General features: G+C 34.0%; 2 protein-coding genes across 4 annotated transcripts in view; both read right to left on the bottom strand.

The window, feature by feature from the left end:
- Window positions 1–382: 382 nt before the first annotated feature.
- LOC149417884 (esterase AGAP003155) lies at window positions 383–10,451 on the bottom strand. The gene is made up of 4 exons (XM_089639221.1): window positions 10,107–10,451; window positions 8,785–8,988; window positions 5,251–5,391; window positions 383–779 (listed from the first exon to the last, which is right to left on the bottom strand). Exons 1-4 carry the CDS (start codon window positions 10,327–10,329, stop codon window positions 592–594), a joined length of 756 nt encoding a protein of 251 aa, XP_089495347.1. The 5' UTR covers window positions 10,330–10,451; the 3' UTR covers window positions 383–591.
- A 4,980-nt stretch (window positions 10,452–15,431) lies between these two features.
- Window positions 15,432–22,978, bottom strand: part of LOC149417883 (uncharacterized) — a 29,001-nt gene continuing 21,454 nt past the window's right edge. For all 3 annotated transcript variants that reach the window (XM_089639502.1, XM_089639503.1, XM_089639504.1), the window contains exons 7-9: window positions 22,658–22,823; window positions 21,239–21,432; window positions 15,432–18,596 (exon numbers count right to left, since the gene is read on the bottom strand). In XM_089639502.1, the coding sequence (XP_089495628.1) occupies window positions 18,431–18,596; window positions 21,239–21,432; window positions 22,658–22,823 (526 nt within the window). In that variant the 3' untranslated portion in view covers window positions 15,432–18,430. The remainder of the gene's footprint in view (window positions 18,597–21,238; window positions 21,433–22,657; window positions 22,824–22,978) is intronic.

Below are 22,978 nucleotides of genomic sequence, written 5' to 3'. Positions count from 1 at the left end.
AACCTCTGGGCCCAGAAGTGATAGGGTTCTAGCCCTCAATTGTTAACATTATCAATAAATTTCTGTTGCAGATAAAGAATAATTAATGCTTTATGTCCTGCCCCTGTGGCAGAGCAGATAGATCCTTGGCTCTAGATTCAGGGGTCGTTAGTTAATAACCCAGCCAAGGGGAAATAATTTTTTTTATGCAGTTTTCACATAAAATTTAAGTGAATTAAAATCTAGTTAACATATTGGCACATTTTTGATGCTACTCTCAATACTGTCCTGCTGAGAAATCACCAATTCAGAATTTAAATGTCTATTGAATTGGTTAAAGCTATCTTTAGTAACCATTTTTTAATATTTAGGTCCTTTCTAAACTTATCTCCTTCCCCTCCCCACTTACGATGTGGGAATTAATTCCTGTTTTAACATGAAATTAAAATAAATAGCATCATAATGACTTAGCAACAATTAAAAGAAAAAAACATTCATATTTCCACAATTTATATTATTTAGAGTACTTATTGGTACGGACACACATCATTATTACATATTCAAGAATTTCGATGAATTATGGACATAATCAATTGGCCTAAACGCCTGACATCAATTGGTCGAAAGGGGTTGATTGTCATCATCATTGTCGTTGGGCACATCGAGGAACTCATCCACCATATCGTTGAAGAAGTCCTTGTATTTGCCCTTGAGGGAGCCGGAACACGCCAGGTAATGTCCTCCTCGATGCTCCACGACTAAGGGTTTGACAAATATGTTGACTAGGGCTTCACTCATTTCTGTAAAGAACAAAACCACATGACATGAATTTTTGGATATGTCTGTAATTTAAGGTATTTTATGAATACATACACTACATCCTGTTTTTACACAGTGTATATTTTTCACAGAATACTATGTAAAAAAAAAAAGACAGTACGTTATAATCGGAGTTAGGATACATTATTTATTCACTGTCGCTGTCGGACAGTATATGTTGATGCCGCTGAATTCAGGAGCGATGGCCCAAAATATGCTGATGCCACCGAATTCAGGAGCGATGGCCCAGATATGCTGATGCCACCAAATTCAGGAGCCATGGCCCAGATATGCTGATGCCACTGAATTCAGGAGCGATGGCCCAGATATGCTGATGCCACCAAATTCAGGAGCCATGGCCCAGATATGCTGATGCCACTGAATTCAGGAGCGATGGTCAAAAAAAGGTTATGCCACCGAATTCAGGAGCGATGGCCCAGATATGCCGATGTCACCGAATTCAGAAGCGATGGCCCAGATATGCTGATGCCACTGAATTCAGGAGCGATGGCCCAGATATGCCGATGTCACCGAATTCAGAAGCGATGGCCCAGATATGCTGATGCCACTGAATTCAGGAGCGATGGCCCAGATATGCCGATGTCACCGAATTCAGAAGCGATGGCCCAGATATGCTGATGCCACTGAATTCAGAAGCGATGCCCAGATATGCTAATGCCACTGAATTCAGGAGCGATGCCCAGATATGCTGATGCCACTGAATTCAGGAGCGATGCCCAGATATGCTGATGCCACTGAATTCAGGAGCGATGCCCAGATATGCCGATATCACCGAATTCAGAAGCGATGGCCCAGATATGCTGATGCCACTGAATTCAGGAGCGATGGCCCAGATATGCTGATGCCACTGAATTCAGGAGCGATGGCCCAGATATGCTGGTGTCACCGAATTCAGGAGCTATGACCCAAATATGCTGATGCCACCGAATTCAAGAGCGATGCCCAGATATGCTGATGCCACCAAACTCAAGAACTATGGCGTAGCTGTTGATTAATGATACAACGTAATTTTGTATCAAATTTATTTGATAAATAAGTTATTCAATAATCACATATTATCTGTATTTTATAATTTTTATCTGATAGTAAGTTGAACTCTATGAATCAATACATATTTTTTTTATACTTTCACTAGCATATCTGTCATATTATAATACATATATGATTATCATAATGTCATTGAGTTCATTTTTGAGGTACCTTTTTAGAAAAGGGTCAGTTATTTTGATATTAATTAGTGATATTAGAGTAAAGTCATTTTACTATTAGTTGTAAATGTTTAGGTATGTATTTTATTGTAAATCAGTTATCAGTAGCATGACGACTTGAAATATTAATCCTCACTTCTAACCCAGAGGAACAAATGAGATTCAAGTACATATATATTTATACTGCTCTCATAAGCAAAAAGGCAGCTACACATTTAACAAAAATCACAAATTGAATTAAATATGAGAAAATGTTCTCTATTAATTTTGGAACCTCTTGTAATCAAGAAAACAAAATTCATTTCAGTGTAAAAAAACTTCATACTGTTTTTAATTTTTTCACAAATGGCAGTAATAAATACTAAGAAAAAAGACTGTACAGGATATTTTTGCTTATGATATTCAATATACATACTCCCCTCTACTAATAAACGTGTTTTAAATTTGACACACATATTTACATACATTAATGGTTGTTTATGTATTGTGTAAATTTTAAAAGATGTTTATTAGTAAGGGGGGGACTTCATTTTTGTCAAACAGCATAGGCATTATTACGCAATCTGGGAGAAGTAAGGAAGTTTGTTTTAAGCCTTTCTTGTGATAAATTGCACAGTGATTAATTTTTTGTTGATTATATTTTATTTTTTTATATGCGAAACAGAAAGTTGAGAATACCTGGCTATTCAGATCTGGTCACCAAACACAGCTTAAGGCGAAGCTTAATGCCAAATCACTATTTTGATTAATCTTTATAACAAATTGATGTACATTATGAATACCAAAAAATATGCTTTAGATAAATTGAAGGTTTTCCTATCGTTTCGCTTGAGTAGAATACAAATAAAAAATATAAATGTAAACTACTACAAAATTTTTTTCAATAGAAATGTATGAACGCGTAAAGGAAACAACTACGACAAAGATATTCCCATCAAAGCAGTCTCCAGTACGTCAGTGGAAGAGTCATTAAACCTAAGTCAATGTTTCATAAAATTAGATTCCATAGAAAGAAGCATAAAAGCACTAGATAGTAATAAATCTGCTGGACCGGATGGTATTCCTCCCATATTTTTAATAACTTGCATTGATAGTTTGATATATCCCTTACATAAACTTTTTAACAAATCCTTAGCGTCTGGCTGTTTTCCGGCTCTGTGGAAAAAGAGTTATTTAACGCCCATTCATAAAAAAGGCGACAAAAGCGATATATCTAACTACAGACCTATTTGTATTATGTCTGCTTTACCCAAACTTTTCGAGTCATTAGTATTAGATACCATTGTAAAACCTATCAACAATATTATTGTTCCTAACCAACATGGCTTTATCAGAGGTCGATCTACCTTAAGTAATTTAACTATCTACAATAATTACATATCTGAATCGCTCAGTCTGAAACAACAAGTGGATTCTATATACACCGATTTCAGTAAAGCATTTGATAAGGTTCGACATCATATTCTTATATCCAAACTCCGACTGTTAGGCATCAAAGGTAGTTTATTGACATGGATTATTAGTTACCTCAGTAATAGAGTTCTTTGTGTCAGGATTAATTTTATAGAATCCTATGTATTCGAGGCCACAAGTGGTGTCCCGCAAGGGTCCCACCTTGGCCCAATATTATTCTTAATATTCATTAATGACATTGTAAACATATTTAAAGATGTACAAGTCCTACTTTTTGCAGATGATCTAAAATTGTTTAAAAGAATACGAAATATATATGATTGCCTAATTTTACAAGCTAATTTAGATAAATTTTTTAAATGGTGCGAACAAAATATGTTATTTTTGAACATTGAGAAATGTCAAGTAATACGATTTTCCAGAACTCATTCTCATATCTTACATGAATATAATTTAAATAATGTTAAATTAACACCAGTATCACAAATTCGTGACTTGGGAGTTACATTCGAATCAAACTTAACATTCACAGCGCATATAGATGATATAACTAATAAGGCTTTAAAGATTCTTGGCTTCCTTTGTAGAACCCTAACTGATTTTAAGTCATTGGATTGCATGAAAACACTCTACATTTCACTAGTTAGAAGCCAAGTGGAATATAATTCACCTATTTGGTCTCCTTTCTATAAAGTACACTCTAACAAATTAGAACGGGTTCAACACAAATTTCTTAGGTACTTAAATTTCAAGCTTAAAATTCCAATAGAAAACATTAATTATGTAAATTTGATGAATGGACTTAATTTAATTACGCTGTCTGACAGAAGAACCATTTCAGACCTAATTTTATTATACAGAGTCATGAACAACCTTATTGACAGCCCTGCCATCGTTGCTGCTATTAAACTCTATGTACCGACAAGAAATACTAGACAAAATACAACATTCTTTTGCGACACATATAAAACCAACTATCAGTCAAACTCACTTACCAATAGGATGCATGATTTGGGCAACAAGTTTGGTGGTATTATAGATATATTCCATGATTCCCTTTATAATCTTAAATTCAAATTAAACCAACACTTTGTGGAATCATACAAATTATTGTAATAGATTTAACGATTAGATATGTTATTGTAATGTTTTATATTATATTTTGTTCTTTGTTATTGTTAAATATTATGTTGTTTAAAATGTTTCTTTACGCCATATTCTTCAAAAACTACTTGTATATTTTTTTAAAATTCTTCACTTTTATAACTCTTAGTATAAATTCTAACTCGATAACTTATGTAAAACTTATTTATAATCTATGTAAAAGCCCCTATGGGCGTATAACAACAACAATAACAATAACAATAACTTTTGAAAAATACGGTATTATAGCTAGGATTATCTGTGACAGTTTCACTTGATTAACTTTTTTGCTTTCTTATAAAATAATAAAAAGCAGTTTTGTGCTTGAAATCGAATGTTTCTAGGCTCCGTTTGTCAAGCGATTTTAACGCCTATTATCTACAATATAAGGTAAACCAAGAATATACACATTTTTGGCTTGTAGCTTCCTCTTAAGTCATTTCAAGCAACTCTTTGATTCTGAGTGGTGGTTTTTCACAGAAGCGATACTCATCTCTATTATTATTTTTACGTCATGTGATTGTTAACTAATTAACCATCAAGCTGTGACACCGCAGGAGTAGGCAGAGACAATAGGCAGCCACGCAACTCGGTCTACTCAAGTATTACTAATAAATTGTAAGTATGTATTAGTAGAAACTGACATGTATAGTAAATAAAGATTTACCTTTGGGAATAACTTTATCTGTGTCTCCGTAGATGTGAAGAGTAGGCAGGGTGATATCAGCATCGTAGAATGATTTATGCACTAAACTTCCAGAGCAGAATCCTGAAGCCATTATCGCAAAATCAAATGCGTAAGGTAATACTGCAAATTAAAAAAATGTAATTAAAGAATTCACGAAAACTAACTTACACATTATTATATATATAGTAATCTCTCAGTAAATCGCAGCTTGATTATTATTCGTCAACTTCAATATAATCTGCTGTTATTTTTTCCACTCGAAAGCACAAAATCAATCTCTATAGTCAAGTGGGCCATATGAAATTGTCATACAGGCCGCAAGAATGGGGCTGCGAGTTGTGTATCACTGGTTTGTGACAAATATTTTTTTACAACCGAGAACAAGTGCAATTTTACATGCGGTAGGTAAAAAGATAAACAATTTAGTGATATTTTTCTTGGAAGCCTTGAACCAGGTGATGATAGTTATAATGCGTTGATTGTTTTGAAGAAGAAATTGAGAAGCATGAAAGCAAAATCTTTAAAAAAATCATTGATACTAAATTTGTATAATATAAGTGTATTTTTAAAATTTATTTTGTTAATAGATACTAGTATTTTGAAAATATACTGCACATTTGCGAATATATTGATAGTAGAGGCATATAAAAAAAGTACAAAGTACCTTCACTACATACCACATCAGCTCAAAGACAATTTTTCTTCCTAGCTCCTAAAATCTTTAACCTTATCCCTGAAAACCTAAAAACCGTGAGTCAACCCCATTCCTTTTAAAAGACAAATTACGAAATGGATCCTTACACACGGAATACATTAAAACTACAATACCCATTCATTCTACACTCTATCAATTTAATCACCATTCAGAAAAAACATAATATATCCATATTCCCTAACTTAGCGGTATATGTAGTATGTGCATAATTAATTAGTGTGATCTATTTACTAATAATTTCTCAAATTTTTCATCTTCTTATAATTCTCAACTTCTCCATCCTCTTCTTGCAACCCAAACTAGCTATACATCATTTTTCTTTTTATATTATAGTAATGTATAGATTCTATATCCGCAAACTTTAAAATTCACCCGCCATAACATTTATATACACGGTGTCCGGAAACTCGTAGTACAAGCGGGAAACTGGAGAATCTACACCACATGGGGAACCCAAAAAAACATAAAGTTTTTTGATTTGAGCATTTTCAAAAAAAAAAAAAAACCAAAAAAAAATATTTTTCGGCTATTTTAGGGTTAAAGTTTTTTCTGGTGTTTAGGGTTGAATAACAGATGTTTTAACCCTGCAGAGCAGAAATATTTTATGATTACACCGGGTTAAATGAAGGGTGAATTCAAAATAATGCTTCAAATCCGAGTTTCTTCATTTGTTTTACTTTCTAATAGTTTTAATTAGTTGGGTACTTTGATCTTCAGTAATAATTTATAAGAATTTGATTAAAAAAAAAAAAATTAAAAAAAAATCAACTTCAAACTCGATTTACTCGATAACGAAAGCTCAAATAAAAAAAAATTATACTACAAAATCGACTCCAAATGTGATGTAGATTCACCAGTTTCCCGCTTGTACTACGAGTTTCCGGACACCCTGTATTATTTCAACTATGAATTAAAAACAATCAAATTAACAACTATTTTATACTTTTGACATTTCAGCAGTGCCAACCTAAAAACAAAAAGTGTTGCCATATAATAATAATATCAATGCATGGAAAATTCTGAAAATTAAATATCATTTGCCAGATTTGTAGTTTATTATTTAAAATCTTGTAAATATTAAATTTATATATATATAACCTAACCTAACTGTGATTTTCTATAACAAAAAAAAGACCCTTTAATAACGCCCACTCGCGTCCCCTTTAGAGTTTTATCCCAGTTTTCAAGTAGTTTGTGGGCTACGCTAGGTTTGTATAGACTGGTTTGTGATATAATTCTAATACCTTTTTCCATGTTATTTCCTGTAACAAAAAATTGCCCCTTTAATAACGTCTGCTCGCGTCCCCTTTAGAGTTACATCCCAGTTTTCAAATAGTTTGTGGGCTACGCTAGGTTTGTATAGACTGGTTTGTGATTATGGCAACACTTTTTATTTTTTGGTTGGCACTGCTGAAATGTCAAAAATATAAAATAGTTGTTAATTTGATTCTTTTTAATTCATAGTTGATAAATAAAACATGGTTTCTATGTATCGCATACGAAATTTCAAGACCCTATAACTCAGTTAATAGTGCCGACCCCCACCTAATTCTTACAGATTCGGATTCCCCAGCCCTAAATCAAGTTCAATTTCGGTTATTTGAGTGACTCCCCTAAACCGAATTTTACCCTTATTTTCCTTTACCTACTTTCTAATAAAATCATATTAACAAACTTCAAGCGGGTGAAAAGAGGGTCCCATACGAGATAATGGATTTTGCTTTAAACTGCTATATCTTTCAAAATAATACATATATTTAGTAAATTTGCTTTCTGTATATTTTTCAACATTGATACTGCCAAAAGATCACAACAAGTGCGCAACACTAGATTGGGTTCTTCTTTAATGTATCAGCCGGTGAATACCAGAACATCCTTTGGACAAAGGACTTTTTCTTATAAAGCTCTGTTTATTTATAATATGCTCAGTGAAAATATAATACTATAGATTCGTTAAATCTATTCAAGAAAATGGTAAAAAAATTCCATACTAGCTGAGAGTGGTGAGTGATTTTGGATTACCCATATCGTTCTATCTTCTGTCAAACATTACCTTAGGAACCCCATATTCGATATAATCCATCTTTGTATGTATTATGCAATTTACATATTTGATTAAATATATTTGTAAAGCTGCTCATGTCGACACAGAATGAATTCCCTAGTGAGATGACCAGCGGAGGAAAAAAAAAATTATGAATGAATTTTTTTTATATAGTAGTCACCACACCACAACTATAAAAGTACTGTTTGAAATTTAAGCCTACTTTGTAATACAATTGCATAACATGAAGTTAAAGTCAGTTTTTGGCATTCTACAGGTTTAGTATAGTTCCTTTAGATTAAATAATATTCTTTCACACAAGAGACAAGATGATAAGTTAATGGGAGACTTGTATCACATTATTTATACAAATACATATTTAAGTTGGAACCCTTACAAAAATATTGGTACACAATGTTCATATGGAATTATTGGACAGTAATGCCTTTCCCGCCATTCAAGTAGGACCGGCGTAAAAGTACTTGTGGGACAAAATGGAACATTCAAACCAAAAAAACTAAGGGGAGTGGAGAGGAGAGCTGAGGCCACCTCGATGGACTCTTCCCTCTCGGGGACTACAGGGAACCCAAATAATAAATGTGGACTTCTGGGTGTGGAATTCATACACGGGAAAACAGGGACCCTCGCGGGTTCTGGAAAAAAACTCAAAGGAATGAGGTGAAATGGGAGATAGCACAATGGGCCCATGGCTATCCATATACCATCTCTGCCTTAATAAATTTAAAACACTTACATCCTTTTTGTTGCATTGCCGAAAGCATTCCTACGAGGCATGCCCCTTGTGAGAATCCAAGTAGCCCATGGAATGGCCCGTGTTCCTTGAAGACCTTCTCAATCAGCTGCAGGGTGTCGGTGAAGCCGATGGCGGGGCCCCCAACACGCTTGCCGCTGAAGGAGTGGTCCTCCGCATTGAACCACCAGCCTCTCTGATCATCATCTGCAATAAATTATACATTAATAACGTATCATTATGCTGTTGGAAAATACTTAGGTAATAATATGTTTGTAAAATGTCTTTTACATCTTTTTCTTGGGCCTCCTTCATCATCAAGGCATTCTTCACTCTGCGCTGCAGCCCGGAAAAACTAAGCAGAACTGCACTTGTAAGAGTCATGTAGCTTTCAAAGCCTGAGAAGGTTTAGTATAAGATTTTCAGGACTAGTAAAATTCACTTCATATTTATTGTTATTTGGGTTCGTTGTTGAGCCATTTTGTGCTACCTTCTCCTTTTTGAGTTGATATATTAAGTAAAAATAGTGGTGCGGGAAAACAAGACAGTGAAGTTCTTAAGGGCTATTAAAATAAAAGTGTTGTCTAGACCAAACAAACCATGGTAACGACTGAAAACCGCACAACCCTTCCGACACAATGAGACCACTCCAAGGATCCTACCCCTACCACACATGATGTACTGGTCCTTCAAAACTGCACTGTCTGTTTTGCACACATTTCTAACCGTTTTCGAGTACCAACCTTCTTTTATAAAATAGGGCCTATTGGAAAAATGCATTTTTCATAAGGTGAAGTATAATTTTCAGAACATAATTCTAACTCGATACAATGTAGATTACTTTTTCTCATGAAGCACTTCTTAGGGCACTCGCCAATGAGAGATTTAGTGCACCCACAGACGAGACTTTAGTTGGGGAGACAGTTGCGGGCATAAAATCTATTACAGTATATGGAGGTACATGAGAGACTTTTTTAAGTTTTCCAACTGTCGCTGTGACTAAAGTCTCTTGTCTGCGGGCGCCCTTAGTTACGGCGACAGTTGGAAACTATTTCAAAATTCGTACAAATTCAAAAAAGTTTCCCAAAAAAAAGTCTCTCGTGTGCACAGTTCCATACACCGTAATGGATTTTTAGGCCCGCAACTATTGCAATGCAACTGTCTCCACAAGTATCCCGTCTGCGGTTTGACAAAGTATAAAAAACAATGCAAATTTTAGAAATATGTAAATCAAACTATGTCTATGCAGATGTTCTTTTTTTGAAAATGTTCAATCCTAACCATAAAAACGTTTAATAATATCAGTAACTACATTGAGAACTTACTGTTGTCTTCACCCTCTTCTGGTTTTACAGCGTGGGGCCCAGTTAAAAACGTCATATCAGCATATTTAGCCACTGTTTTACGGAATGAGCCAATTTTTCCTTTAAAAGAACTACCGTTTTGGCGGTATCCATGGAAGGCTAGAACTTTCAATTTTGGCATGGTTGTCGAATTATTTATGTTATTGCTGGAGCTTGCGGTACTAATTTCACTTAATGATTCCATTGTATGAAAATATTATTGTAGTTTGTTTTCATAAAGTCGCTGACATTACAGATTCGAACTAAACAAATTAAATTAGGCAAATGTCAGAATAACAACTGTCAAACATTTTGTCTATGGTTTAATAGAAGTTGGTCATTGATACGAAACCAGTGGTTTGTGATGTCGTTTCGCTTTCAATATTTTTAAATACCTCGATCAACCTCGATTACATCCCTCACGAATATCGTCACAGCATTCATGGACGGCAAATAAGTGAAAGTAATATGCTTCACAGATGGAGTTACTTTCAACCAGGTACTTTCCAATAGACAAGGGTGAAATTGAATTAATGAATTAAATGAATAAATTCAACCATTTGACTTAAAAGTGTTATGATAAACTTATAACACTTTTAAGAATTCTTTATATCTACTGCAAATTTTTCATTTTAAGGTAAGTTTAAATAATAACAGTAGTACAAAAGAATTATGTATGAGAAGAGTAATAGAAGGGAAGTGTATTCCATATTCACTTGTGACTACGTCGCGATGTCACTGGTCCATCGATATCGGGTCTATACATAGTTCATACTAGGTCCGCAGGGCACAAGCAAGTCAAGTCACAGCGAGACACCAGTCAAAAGTTAGTAATTCATTACTCAATGCTTGCGGCGAATCCGTTTGTTGAGTCCCAGCGTAGCCAAGCCATCATTTTCAGTTGTCGGGTAAGAATTTGAAAAGGAATCAGTAAGTATGAACCTTGGGGTGCCTCGGTGTTATACTTAGTCAATAGTAATTTCAGTGATATCATTTATTTTCTGTGATTATACATTTAAACTGATTTTGTTTGGCGTTTAGTATTTTCTTTAAAAACAAAGCCATTATCTCTAAATAGTATAAAATAAAAAGTGGGTGTGTCAAGCCTACGCAAGACAGAAGTGAAACTTCTAGTTTCAGCTGATGCTTGGCGTGGCGCAGTTCGCTGGTGTCTGAGAGAGAGGAAAGAAGAGAAGAGAGAGAACGTTCGTGAGCGGCTCCCCCACCTCAACAAGGTTTCACTTCAAAAATGCCACAGCCGAGAATCGAACCTCGCTTAACTGATTGAAAGCCAACCACGCTGAGCACCAACTGTAAGCAAAGCCGCATAAATTGATTATATTATGTAGGTTCTGAAAATATGAGAGCTTGTTATGTTTTATAATGTTACCTACATCACACCCAAAATATAATATATTTTTAAAAATAATGTACAATGTACAGAAATAGAATCCCACACAAGATCGCGTAGTGCGCTCTAGCGAACGGATATTTTATCAGAGGGAGATAGTTTTAATTTTTTTTTCTGTAAATTATTACATATTATCAAAATAAATAAATTAATTAAATAAATGTAATACAATTATCATAATATACGGATTAGATAATAATTTTAATCCAACACAATAACGCAAAGCGCGCTCTAGCGGAGTAATGTTTTATCACAGTGAGATAAGTGTTTTTATTATTTTGCAATATTATTTTCTTTTAAAAAATGTTCTGACCTACTAAAAAATAAGATATTGAATGAAAAAGGCGTTAAAAACAAAAAAATAATGTGCGATGGCCGAGAATCGAACTCGGATCAACTGCTTGGAAGGCAACTATGCTGACCATTACACCACCAACGCCAGTTGTCGAGATGAGCTAAGAAGCATTTATATGTTACTTCAAAACTTTGACTAGATCAAATGAACTTTAATCGGTGGTGGGGGTACCCGCATTTTCGTTTCGGTCATGAGTCGGTTTTACTCCGGTCCTAGAAATTGCATGACGCGCGTAAAGAAGTTTCACTTCAATAAAGTCGATATCCGTGTCAAAGGGGTTTTCACTATCATTTAGAGAATTTCTTTCGGAAGGCTTGTATATATAATACATGGATATTATATTTATAGAAAGTAGAGAAAAGTCGATGTTTTGTAATCAAGTCTTTACATTTTTAATGCTGGTTACCTTATGAGATACATCAAAATTATTTACTACGGAATTGTATATCTTAAATAGAATATATATATTACTAGAAAAGTCCACGACGGACTTTTCTGTAGGCTGTTTATATCTCCTAAGCAATGCCGGGTACACATCAGCTAGTTTACTATATTGCAGTGTAAATACATTTGTTGTATTATTTATTACCTAGTTGAGTATGATTGTTAAATAACATATTTTTAAATACGTTATTTCCAACATTAAAGCAAATTGCAATGTAAAAATATCATTTTTTTGGATGAATTAAAGGAATGAATTAAATTAATAAATTCACAAGACCAGGTGAATCAGACTAAATCGAATCACTACCGAGAATGAAACTGGCCACGTCTACTCCCTGTTCCCCTGCTTTCCCACAAACTACACCCGATGAATACAGGCAGTTGAAACACTTATGTTGGATTACATTACGTAACCTTTTTTATCTGCCCTCTTATCCCACTATTTAAAGGCACTGTTATTTGTGGTATTATAAAATACTAGCTGAAGTGTACCCGGTGTTGCTGTAGGTTATCCTTAGGATATAGACATATCACCACGGACTTTTCTGTAGACTTAAGATATACAATTCTGTAAAACATTATTTTGATGTATCTCATAATATTTTTCGACGACTTGGTTACAAAACAATGACTATTCTCTACTTTCTATAGATATAATGTACATGTATTATATACATAACCTTCCGGAAGACATTCTCTAAATGATAATGAAAACCCTATCAAAAGCCGTTGCGTAGTTTAGAAGAACTAAGCGCACAAACAGACAGACGCGGATAGCGAATTTGTTCTGTACTATTTAACTAGCGACCTGCTCCGGCTTTGCACGGGTGCAACGCACTAATGTGGCATCATAAGATTCCGAACGACACATGTACTATCCGATCCATTTTTAGCGCTTTGACAGTTCCAAAAATTGCATTGAGTTATAATTTAACTTTACGTAATGTTTTTTATTAATATTTTATTGTAAACATACATTTTTTAAATTTCAATTTTCAACGCTCAAATCTAAGCCTGTAGCATTGAATTTTGAGACTTGTGACTTGTTAATGGTCATTGAAAAAGACAGTTTTACTGGAAATTACAGTCATTTATTGAAACGGTAAATCCGGCGGTATTAAAAGAATCTGGTACAAATACAGGGTTTTCCAATAAGATGTGTTATTTTGATATTCAATTGTAAAAGATCAATGATTTCGTTGCTTGAGTGGCACGTAGCGCTGTCTTGTTGAAAGTAAACGTTGTCCAGATCAATACTATCCAATTCCGGCCATAAAAAATCATTAATCATCTCTCGATAGCGCAATCCATTCACCGTAACTGTTGCTCCAGTCTCATTTTCGAAAAAGTAAGGTCCAATGGCTCCGCCAGACCATAAACCGCACCAAACAGTCACACGTTGAGGATAGAGAGGCTTTTCAACAATAACTCTTGGGTTTTCTAAGCCCCAGATGCGACAATTTTGCTTGTTGACGAAGCCACCGAGGTGGAAATGGGCCTCATCACTCAAGATGATTTGCATTTGATTCACTCAAGTGAATGTTAATAATTTAAATGCGTTGTTGAAGAGTGTATCGTTCCATTTTTAATAATGGCGTAGTTTCCAATTGTCAAATGTCAAAAAATGACAGCTTCAAAAGTAACATCTACCGAAATAGCGGGCTATTCAAAATAACACCTCTTATTGGAAAACCCTGTAGTTGTTATGGGAATGTAACATATTTTGTAGAGATCTTACCAAACCACTATCAATTGGTTGTGCGACACTGTTACTCTGCGTTGATGCTTGTGTTTCTGGATCTGAGATAAAATAGATTTGCAGAAATTTATGATCATCGGGCTGATATGGAAGCAAGCTCCCTGCTAAATGATAAACTTGCCCTTGAATTTCAAATGTAGGCATAAAACCCCGCTCAATAATCTGCGTACTCTTCAAAGATATTATAATTCATATATTTACATTTGAAACGCATTGTTATATCGGTGTATATTGTTTAGATTTAGGATGATCACCCGTCAGAAGAGAGTGTAGTGGTTCGGGTGGAGGAAAAATTTCCTCTAATTTTACTTTTCCCTGTAAGCAACACATACCTTCAGATTCATCCTTTTATTTCATAGCAGAGCAATGTCCACAGACATTGTACGTATTGAAACTACAGGATCATTCTTGTATTCAATTGAAGAATCGTAATTTATAGCAGCATTAACTTTATTTGAACACAAATTAGTAATCCTCGTAGACCGGCAATCATTTTGTCTATTTCGATCGGTGAGTAATCGATTGTTTCTTTGTACGTAAGATGCTTTTTGGGATCTATGCATATCCCGATCAAGTCTCACGTTCAACAGATGATTATCTATCTCTTCGCGAAGAAGAACTATCCCCCGGATTTCCCTTTCTTCTTGGTTTTCATCATTAAGACGTACCAAACGCTTTCTTTTTGCATTCCTTGCCCTACGACCTATATTCAAAGTACTATGTTTTAGAGACATAATTTAAAACAAAACTGTGATTAGGAAAATAAACGAAAAATAGTTTTGTTGCAAGTGATTTTTCAAATTGCGATATCTTCTAAGATATTGATTTAAATTATATGTTGTAAAGGGCAATTTTAATATACATTAAATAACATATTTAATTGGATAAGAATTATTATTTTATTGGCCAAAATAGCGTCGCAAATAACACATAATATATGTAAAAGATAAAAATTATTACTGTGGGTTATCCTTAGGAGATGGACATATATCACGGTGGACTTTTCTGTAGGCCTTTTCAAGAAATACAATTCCGTTGTACATTATTTTGTTGTGTCTTCTAAGGTTTAGCCAGCGTTAGCAATGTAAGCGCTCAAAATTTTTTTTTTTTTACTTGTTTAATAAACGTCGACTTTTATATACTTTCTACAAATATAATATGCATGTATTATATATATAAACCTTCCGGAAGAAATTCTCTAAATGATAGTGAAAACCGTATTAAAATCTATTGCGTAGTTTAGGAGAACTAAGCACATAAACAGACACGAAAAGCGACTTTATTTTATACTATTTAGAGATTAAAGATTATCACATTGATGAAAAAAAACCATATTAATATTTTCTATATAAATTTAATAATATTTAATTAAATAAACAAAACAATATTAGAATTCATATCACAATAACTGTCGAACTAAGAAGTACATAAACAAATTATAACGTTAATTACCCATGAATGGATGAGTGAGTGACCATAATACTGCGGCAGACATGTACATATCATTACATTTCAGAAAAGGGGTTTCAAGTGACAAAATAATGAATAATACTAGAATATATACAAGATAACTGGGAAAATAGACTAGGCAAAAATAATATTCATTACAACTTATAATTTTTGTTTGACTTGTAGTTTAATCCGAACAAACTAAAAGATTAAAAAAAAAGATTTGATCGCAAAATAGTAAATATCATTGTATATAAGTCTTGCAAGTATTTCAATTGGTACAATTTTTATTCATTATGGCAACACCAAGCTACTTTAGTGGGTATTACACATACTGAACTCCACTGTGAAGTGTTAGCTAACTTAAGCGGACTCTACAATTCTGGACTGCAACCTGAAGCGGCGCGTGGTACGCTCGTTCTTTACTATGTACTATGGGGCCTTCTGTCTTTGAAATTTTGTATTTGTATTTTATTTTGATCTGTGAATTAGATTTTGCTTTATTTAACATCTAATAAATAGCTATTTTGATACACAAATTACAAAAAAAAATAAACCACTTTTATATGCATATAATTATCATCCTTGCAAAGCTTAAAAAAAAAGTTAAAACATAAAATTGTCTTAGAATAATGATGTAGAATCACCTCTTTTAGAAAAGTAGTACTATTTATGAACACCTTTGGTTAAAGTTAAAAATATGCTTTTTTGAACTTACAATCATTTTTCTATGAGACATCTTGGTGTTGCCATTCAAAATCTTTTAAATGATCGCAGCATCATCAATTTTTGTCTACTATATGTCAGAATATATGTCAAACTAAAAATAAAATAGAGAATATACAGGTAAAAATTAGTCAATAAATAACTTGTTATAAATGGGTGTAAGCAACTTTCTATTTGAAGGATTTTTAAAAGATGTATTTAATTTTTTTTATTTATTAAGGATAGCTGTGCAATTAGTTATGGTCAATAGTACCTACTCTGTAATTAAATTAAAATATATATTTTTTAACTATATTAGTGTTTATACGGGGGAGTTTTTCTATACAAGGTAGCAAATAAAAAGAACAATCAACGAGGATTTTTCAAAAAATCTTATTTTAAACAACTTACCGCACTTTTAGCAATATGATTTCTTTTTCAATATTTTAACAAAATTTTTTGTACATATTAAATGCATTGTTTTGTTATTTTTTTACCTAAAAAATAGCTCAAAAGAAGGTTGAGAAAATGGGTTCGATTTAAAAAAAAATCTATATTTAACTTTAATGTACATTGAAACAGTCTTTTAATAAAGGTAAGCGTACACTTTTGATGTGTAAAAGTATTTACAAAAAGTAAGCACAGACCCCCAACCCAAACATACAAATTTAAAAAATTGCCAATAAAAACATACTCGAGAAACTTCATATAAAATACACTAGAGGAGCCCTCAATTAGCAAACTTTGGTAAAATTTGGTCTAATAATCTCGGACATTATATTATCAATTTAGATTTGTGACATGCATCAATTAAAGAATGCATCCAAGTTGTTAAATAACTCTCAAATTGTGAGATTTGTCGATATGAAATGTGCACAGATTTGTACGTTAATAAACTGTTTTCAGCTTGCAATGACATTTCTTTCATCAGCTATTAAAATGTCAAACTAATTTTCAAAAAATTAAATAAGACGCCATATTGTTTGTTCTATTACCTTAAATTTGAATTCCGGGCGAAGCTGGGGAAAATGTATATAAAAGTTTGAAAAAAATAAATTGTTTTGGTTGATTACCGCTGGTCATAAATGAATTTAAATTAGCAAAAAAGATTTTGCAGAATGCAGTCTGCAGGGCGAAGATTGCCGTGATGATAGCAGGTCCAATAGAAAGTGCCAGAAAAACTAATAAAGGGATTTAATGCGATGCCATACGTAGTAATTCAAAATCATGTGTTTTTGGTTTGAAAATTTGGTCAACTAGAAATGTTTCAGAAGCTTTAATTAAATACTGCGAGTAGAATATATCTTGGCCTTTGAAATAATCGAGTATTTTTTAGATAAGTCTTTTTATAAGCCCAGAAAAAAATAATGTAAAGGCCTATGAAAACTGCTTTGAAGTTCAAAATCTCCTACTTGCGAACCCATTTTTGGTTATGATTTTATTGTATAATGTGGAAAATTAAGTTATTTATAAAATGGTCGAAAAAAAAAAAATATTTATGCCTGAACATCCACAAAATAAAATAAAAGGCACTTTTTGGCCATGTTTTTTTCTTGCATAAATCAAAACAGGTGGATGGTGTTAAGCGGGAATTTAAACCTTATCGCCATCTACGTAAGGGTTATTATTGATAGCGGCTCAATTTAAAATATTACACGACGTAGTGCATCGCCTTAAGTGTCACACTTTGAACTGAGGTAAAATCTGGGCAAGGTTTGATTAGAAATTGCCAGTTCTATCAAAAAGGTCGTGCCTCGGCAAGCGATTTCTAAGTAGACACATATCCCGTTATAGCTAGACGGCAGGCAAAAGATGCGCAGACGCACTGTCTTTGCCATGCACAGAAAGGGCGTGATTGATTAGTGGTTCGTTAATTAATGGCTTGCCAGACCGCTTTACAATGGGTCATTTTTATCACCAGGAAAGCCCATATAGTGTATTCTATATACATTCTCGAGACATACTTTAAAAAGACTTACTTAAAATTTTACCGTTCATTTTAACATCAAATATACATATTTTAGCGATTTTTTCCCTTGTCGTTACAAGCCATTAGATAAATAAATTGATGGATTTTAAACATTAATTTTATATACACAATGTGAATGAAGTGATCCCACTTAATGCCATTTATACACATACACATTGGAGGAGACTTGGAAACCGATTGGTGTTTTGGTTTCCTATTCTGCGGCAACCGGTTCTGGGGTTACGGTTGTGGTTGGTGGAGTAGTGGTGGATTGCTGGGTTTCTGGATAGTACACACAGATCACGGCGATGAAGTAGAGTGCTGTCAGTCCCAGCATGGCGATACTGGCTGCCACGCCGAATAAACTCGAAAATCTGATGCTGTTATTGGAAAAAAAAGAAAAATAATAATAAAATTTATTTAAGCATTTATCAATTAAATTTGGTAAAATATACACTTGGAATGGGTGTCGATAACTCATTACGACTTTAACCCTTTGGGAATTTTAGTACACAGTACATCAATAGCAGTAGTCTTTTTGTTTCCTTTATGGCACCGTAATACAAAAGTACTTAATTGTAATCGTAATCGGAAGGAGTTTTTCATCTACTTTAAAAAAAAAAGCATTTCATATTTGGATAATTTAAAAAAACAGCGAATCTATTTCAAATTGAATGTCAACTTGGAATATTTATAAATAAATCATGAATCTGAAAGGTAATGGACATGATGTGATCAGACTGATCTAACAAGTGACTTGACGGGAAAATCTCAGTACATCCAAAGGATTAAAAAGAAAGCAAACTAAGTATTTTTGGTTTTTAACCACTCAGAACATTAGAACGTCAAAAGACGTAAATATGATAATAGCGGTCAAGACATTAGAACGTCTTTTCACGTAAACGCGCAAGATTTTACAAAAATCGATTTATTTCCATCACTAGTATACGGATTGCCATGATTTAAAAAACAGAGTATCGATAATGAATAACGCTACGCGTCTGTATTCAAGAATATCTATGGAACGTAGAGATGCATTATCTAAGCCGATTGAATCTGTCATCTTGTTCGTTCATAATTTATTGCGTTTCTAAATAATTTATTAAAAATATTTTAGTTTGGACGGTTAATATTTTGAGGTGACTAATAGTTTTTAATTATATTTCTTCAATATATAAAGTGTTATTTCTTTATGATACTCAGAAAAAAGTACATTTTTCACGGCTTTGAAATAATGGTAAGCGATTTTTACATATTTTTGAAGTTTTCATAAAATGTATATTTAGAAACGCAAATATTTACGTAAAACAACACAATGCGATAGTGGATTTCATAATCTTTCCAAAACATTTTTTAGAATGAGGCTACGTTTCTCAAAACGTGAGTTATGAAGCTTTTAGCAAAACTCGTAAATAACACAAAAATTATCACGTTTTGACAGTTCTCAAAGGAACACATAGTAAATTAAAGTCTTTGTCTGAGAGGTTAAAATAAGAAAAGAAAAAGGCTTGGGACGTTTGTTTCAGAGAATTTGAAGAATTCTGGAAATTTTAAAGTTCTGTTATTATTTCAGTTCTGTCAAGTGACTGGCCTCTAATTATATAATAACAGAACTTGAATAAGATTTTCACGGACCCCAAAAATGAACGTTGAAATTTGATGAATTGTTCAAATTCTCTGAAACAACCTGTCCTTAGTTGATTTTTAATCAAACTGGCTTACTGAATCTGATTTAGTTAAATTAATCATCCTCAAAATACTGCGAAGATAATATGAAACTCAGGAACTAGGACTATCAACAGGAAACTGTCACTTCAGGAGATTGTATATGTGGTTGATAGTAGAAAGCACAAAAAGCAGAAATGCCAATTCATATGATGGGAAGAGGGTTCAGATACTCCAGAAGCCATGTTGTGGAAACAGAAGACATTCCGAACACCCAATGACAACTCTGGTGAGGTTAATACACATCCCCCAAATGAGAGTTTTGTGCGATATCTAAGTTGTTTTTACATCACATACTATGTATTTACAAACCATTTGTGTAATAATAGTGAATTGTGTGGTTTTATAATTGAATCATTAATGCGAAAAGGTTACGTGTCTCGGCCATTTGCGGAAAAAAACTTATACTGGAAATATTGAGTTATGGAGCTTAATGGATTTATGGAGATAATTTTAGTCAGTATCTTGTTTTTGGGCTAGCTTCTAGATGTGCATATTTGATATCAAGTACAAAGTAAGTACGAGTATAAACATTTGATGTCCAGCATCCCTTCTACAAAAAGTCACCGACCGCCACTGGAGCCTAGCTGATCTCAGGAGCAGAGCTCAGTTGGATCTCATTGCTGCGACAGAATAACTCAGTGACGAACCGAGCAACTTATTTGAAGACTCCGATAATAAACATTGAACTGAGAATATAAATTATACTATATAATGCTAATCACAGCAATCAATCTGAATTTTAAAAAAGAATTATCCAGTTACTATTTTAAAGATAATTTATATTTTAAATTTTATCTATCTAATTCTGACGATCTTACTCTCCCTTCCCACCCCGAATCACATTACTATAAAAATAATCCTCATCGCAAACAAGCTGGTGCGGACGTAAAAAGTGCTTTTAACTGGAAAGAACTACAATATTACGTAAATGAGTTATGCTCGAATTTGTACCGTCTCTTTTACCATGTTGCCTTTGACTGGTGGGCAAAGATCAGTTAAAACAGAGGGTATAAAAAATATTTGTAACTAGTATCTGTGTGTTATTGGAAAAAGCAAAAAAAAGTATTAAGAGACACAATCGCTGCCCGATATTTGGGGGACCCTAGATACCCCCTTTGGGCGATAAGTGATTTTCACATCCAGGTACATAAATGTTAATGGGGCGCTACTGTCAAAGTAATAAGGTAAACGATGGGAGATAGCACAATGTGCCTATGGCCATCTTCGTACTTTCTAAAAATGACTTCCATACAGGTAGCATGATGGAAAATTGATATAAAAAACTTATACATACTGGCAGTACCACGCAATAGACAATATCGAGGCGAGAATCGTGAGTAGGATGTGACTCAGATCCCAATCTCTGTCATCGTGTTGTCCGTCGGTGGGCTGCATGTGATCTCCCAACTGGGCGTTCATGCCAGAACTGTTGCTGTGGATGCCGTGTATGCCGTCGGGAGCAGCCGTCGGGTTGAGCTGCTGCTGTACCTGGAAACATATAAAATAAGATTTATTTGATGGCTGAGAAAAATTATAAGTTTGCTCATCGAAACAGGAATCAGGCGGTCGTGAGATATGGTGCCTAACCCAAAATAAGAAGCTGTATTATTACATAGCATTCTTTGAACGCAAAACACAAACGGAATTTACAGAATTAAAACGAACGATGAACTCAAAATACAATTGAGTATGAAGCAGCGGCTGTTTTATCTAACCCCTCGAATAAACAAGCATTACTCTCTATTACATAGTCAGTTTGGTCACTTTTGGGAACAGCTCATATGGCCTCACAGAAATTGTTGTGTCTCCCTTACTCTCATAGTGAGGAATATGATCTAAACGGTTTTAGAAAGAGAAAACACTACGCTTTATATTCAAATCTAGAAGGGAACCATAGAACAATTAAAATGTGCACTTCTATGAAACCAAAGGTTCCGACTGCAATTTGAGAAATATTTAAGAAAGTTTGTAATTTTATATAAATTATTTAACTTAAAAACTTTATATGAAACGACAAAAAAGTGCGGTGGCAATAATGTTCATATTTGGCTAATAAAATGTGTGTTTATTTATCAGTAATTTAAGTTCAGTGTTTGGATCAAAAAAACGATGTGAGCCATTTTTTAAACTCATTTAAGCCACATTAAGCTATATTATTTGTGCATAATTTGGGAGTGGCATATACGTATTATATGTTGGGATGACACACTACACTATAATCTTTTTCAGGAGAGGGGGTCAGATCAATTGCGGAACTGCCACGGAATGTTATTTCTTTGCATGGGATCTGTAATTAGGTCAGTGTAATTGCCGCATAATTAGGGCGCTTCATAAAATGTTCTTCTCCCCCTGTAGGTAGGAGAGGGGGTTGCATAGTTTTCAAATATAGCCTGGCTAGCAGATTGTGTGGCGAGCAATATGGAGTTATATGAAACGCTTTGAACTTATAGCGTAATCTGTCACCCGCTTTATGTTTATGCCAGAGGCTTGAGGGGTGCGTGAACTCCCATAAAAAAATAAGACAAACTTGTAATATAATTGTACTACACTTTAAATAGCACGCCATTCAATTTCCAAGCTAAAAAATCCACCTTTCTGGATGACACTGCCCAAGAGTAAGTTCAAAATGAATTCCATAGGTGCATTATGAATATCAGCACATATGGATTGGCATTATGAGTATAACAATGATAGGAAGTTTCAAAATTCTTACCTGAGAGTACTGATTGGGAGTTCTTGGCTGGTGAACCAGGCAGTGCACCACACAGTTGTCGAACAGTCCACAGGAAGCCAGGGTGGCTCCCTCTCTCTGCAAGACCTGCCCATTGAATATAAGGCGGACCAACTTGCGGGCGCTTAGTTCTCCCCGGAAATGACGTCTGACAAAAGAAAACCTAAAGTTTTACAAACCATCCTACCGGCTGCGCCAACTGTAATGTACTAGTATGTAGGAGCGGTGTTGGTATATGCAATGAGGCGATGTGGGTACTTTGTATTCAGGTGTTTATTGGGAAGATGACAATGTAGGAAAGAG

Source organism: Hesperophylax consimilis, chromosome 14 (genome assembly GCF_061612785.1).
Source record: "Hesperophylax consimilis isolate HC1 chromosome 14, BYU_Hcon_1.0, whole genome shotgun sequence".
NCBI classification, from domain to species: Eukaryota; Metazoa; Arthropoda; class Insecta; order Trichoptera; family Limnephilidae; genus Hesperophylax; species Hesperophylax consimilis.
The sequence above is the reverse complement of the archived record's forward strand: the minus strand, read 5'-3'. Positions and strand labels throughout refer to the sequence as shown.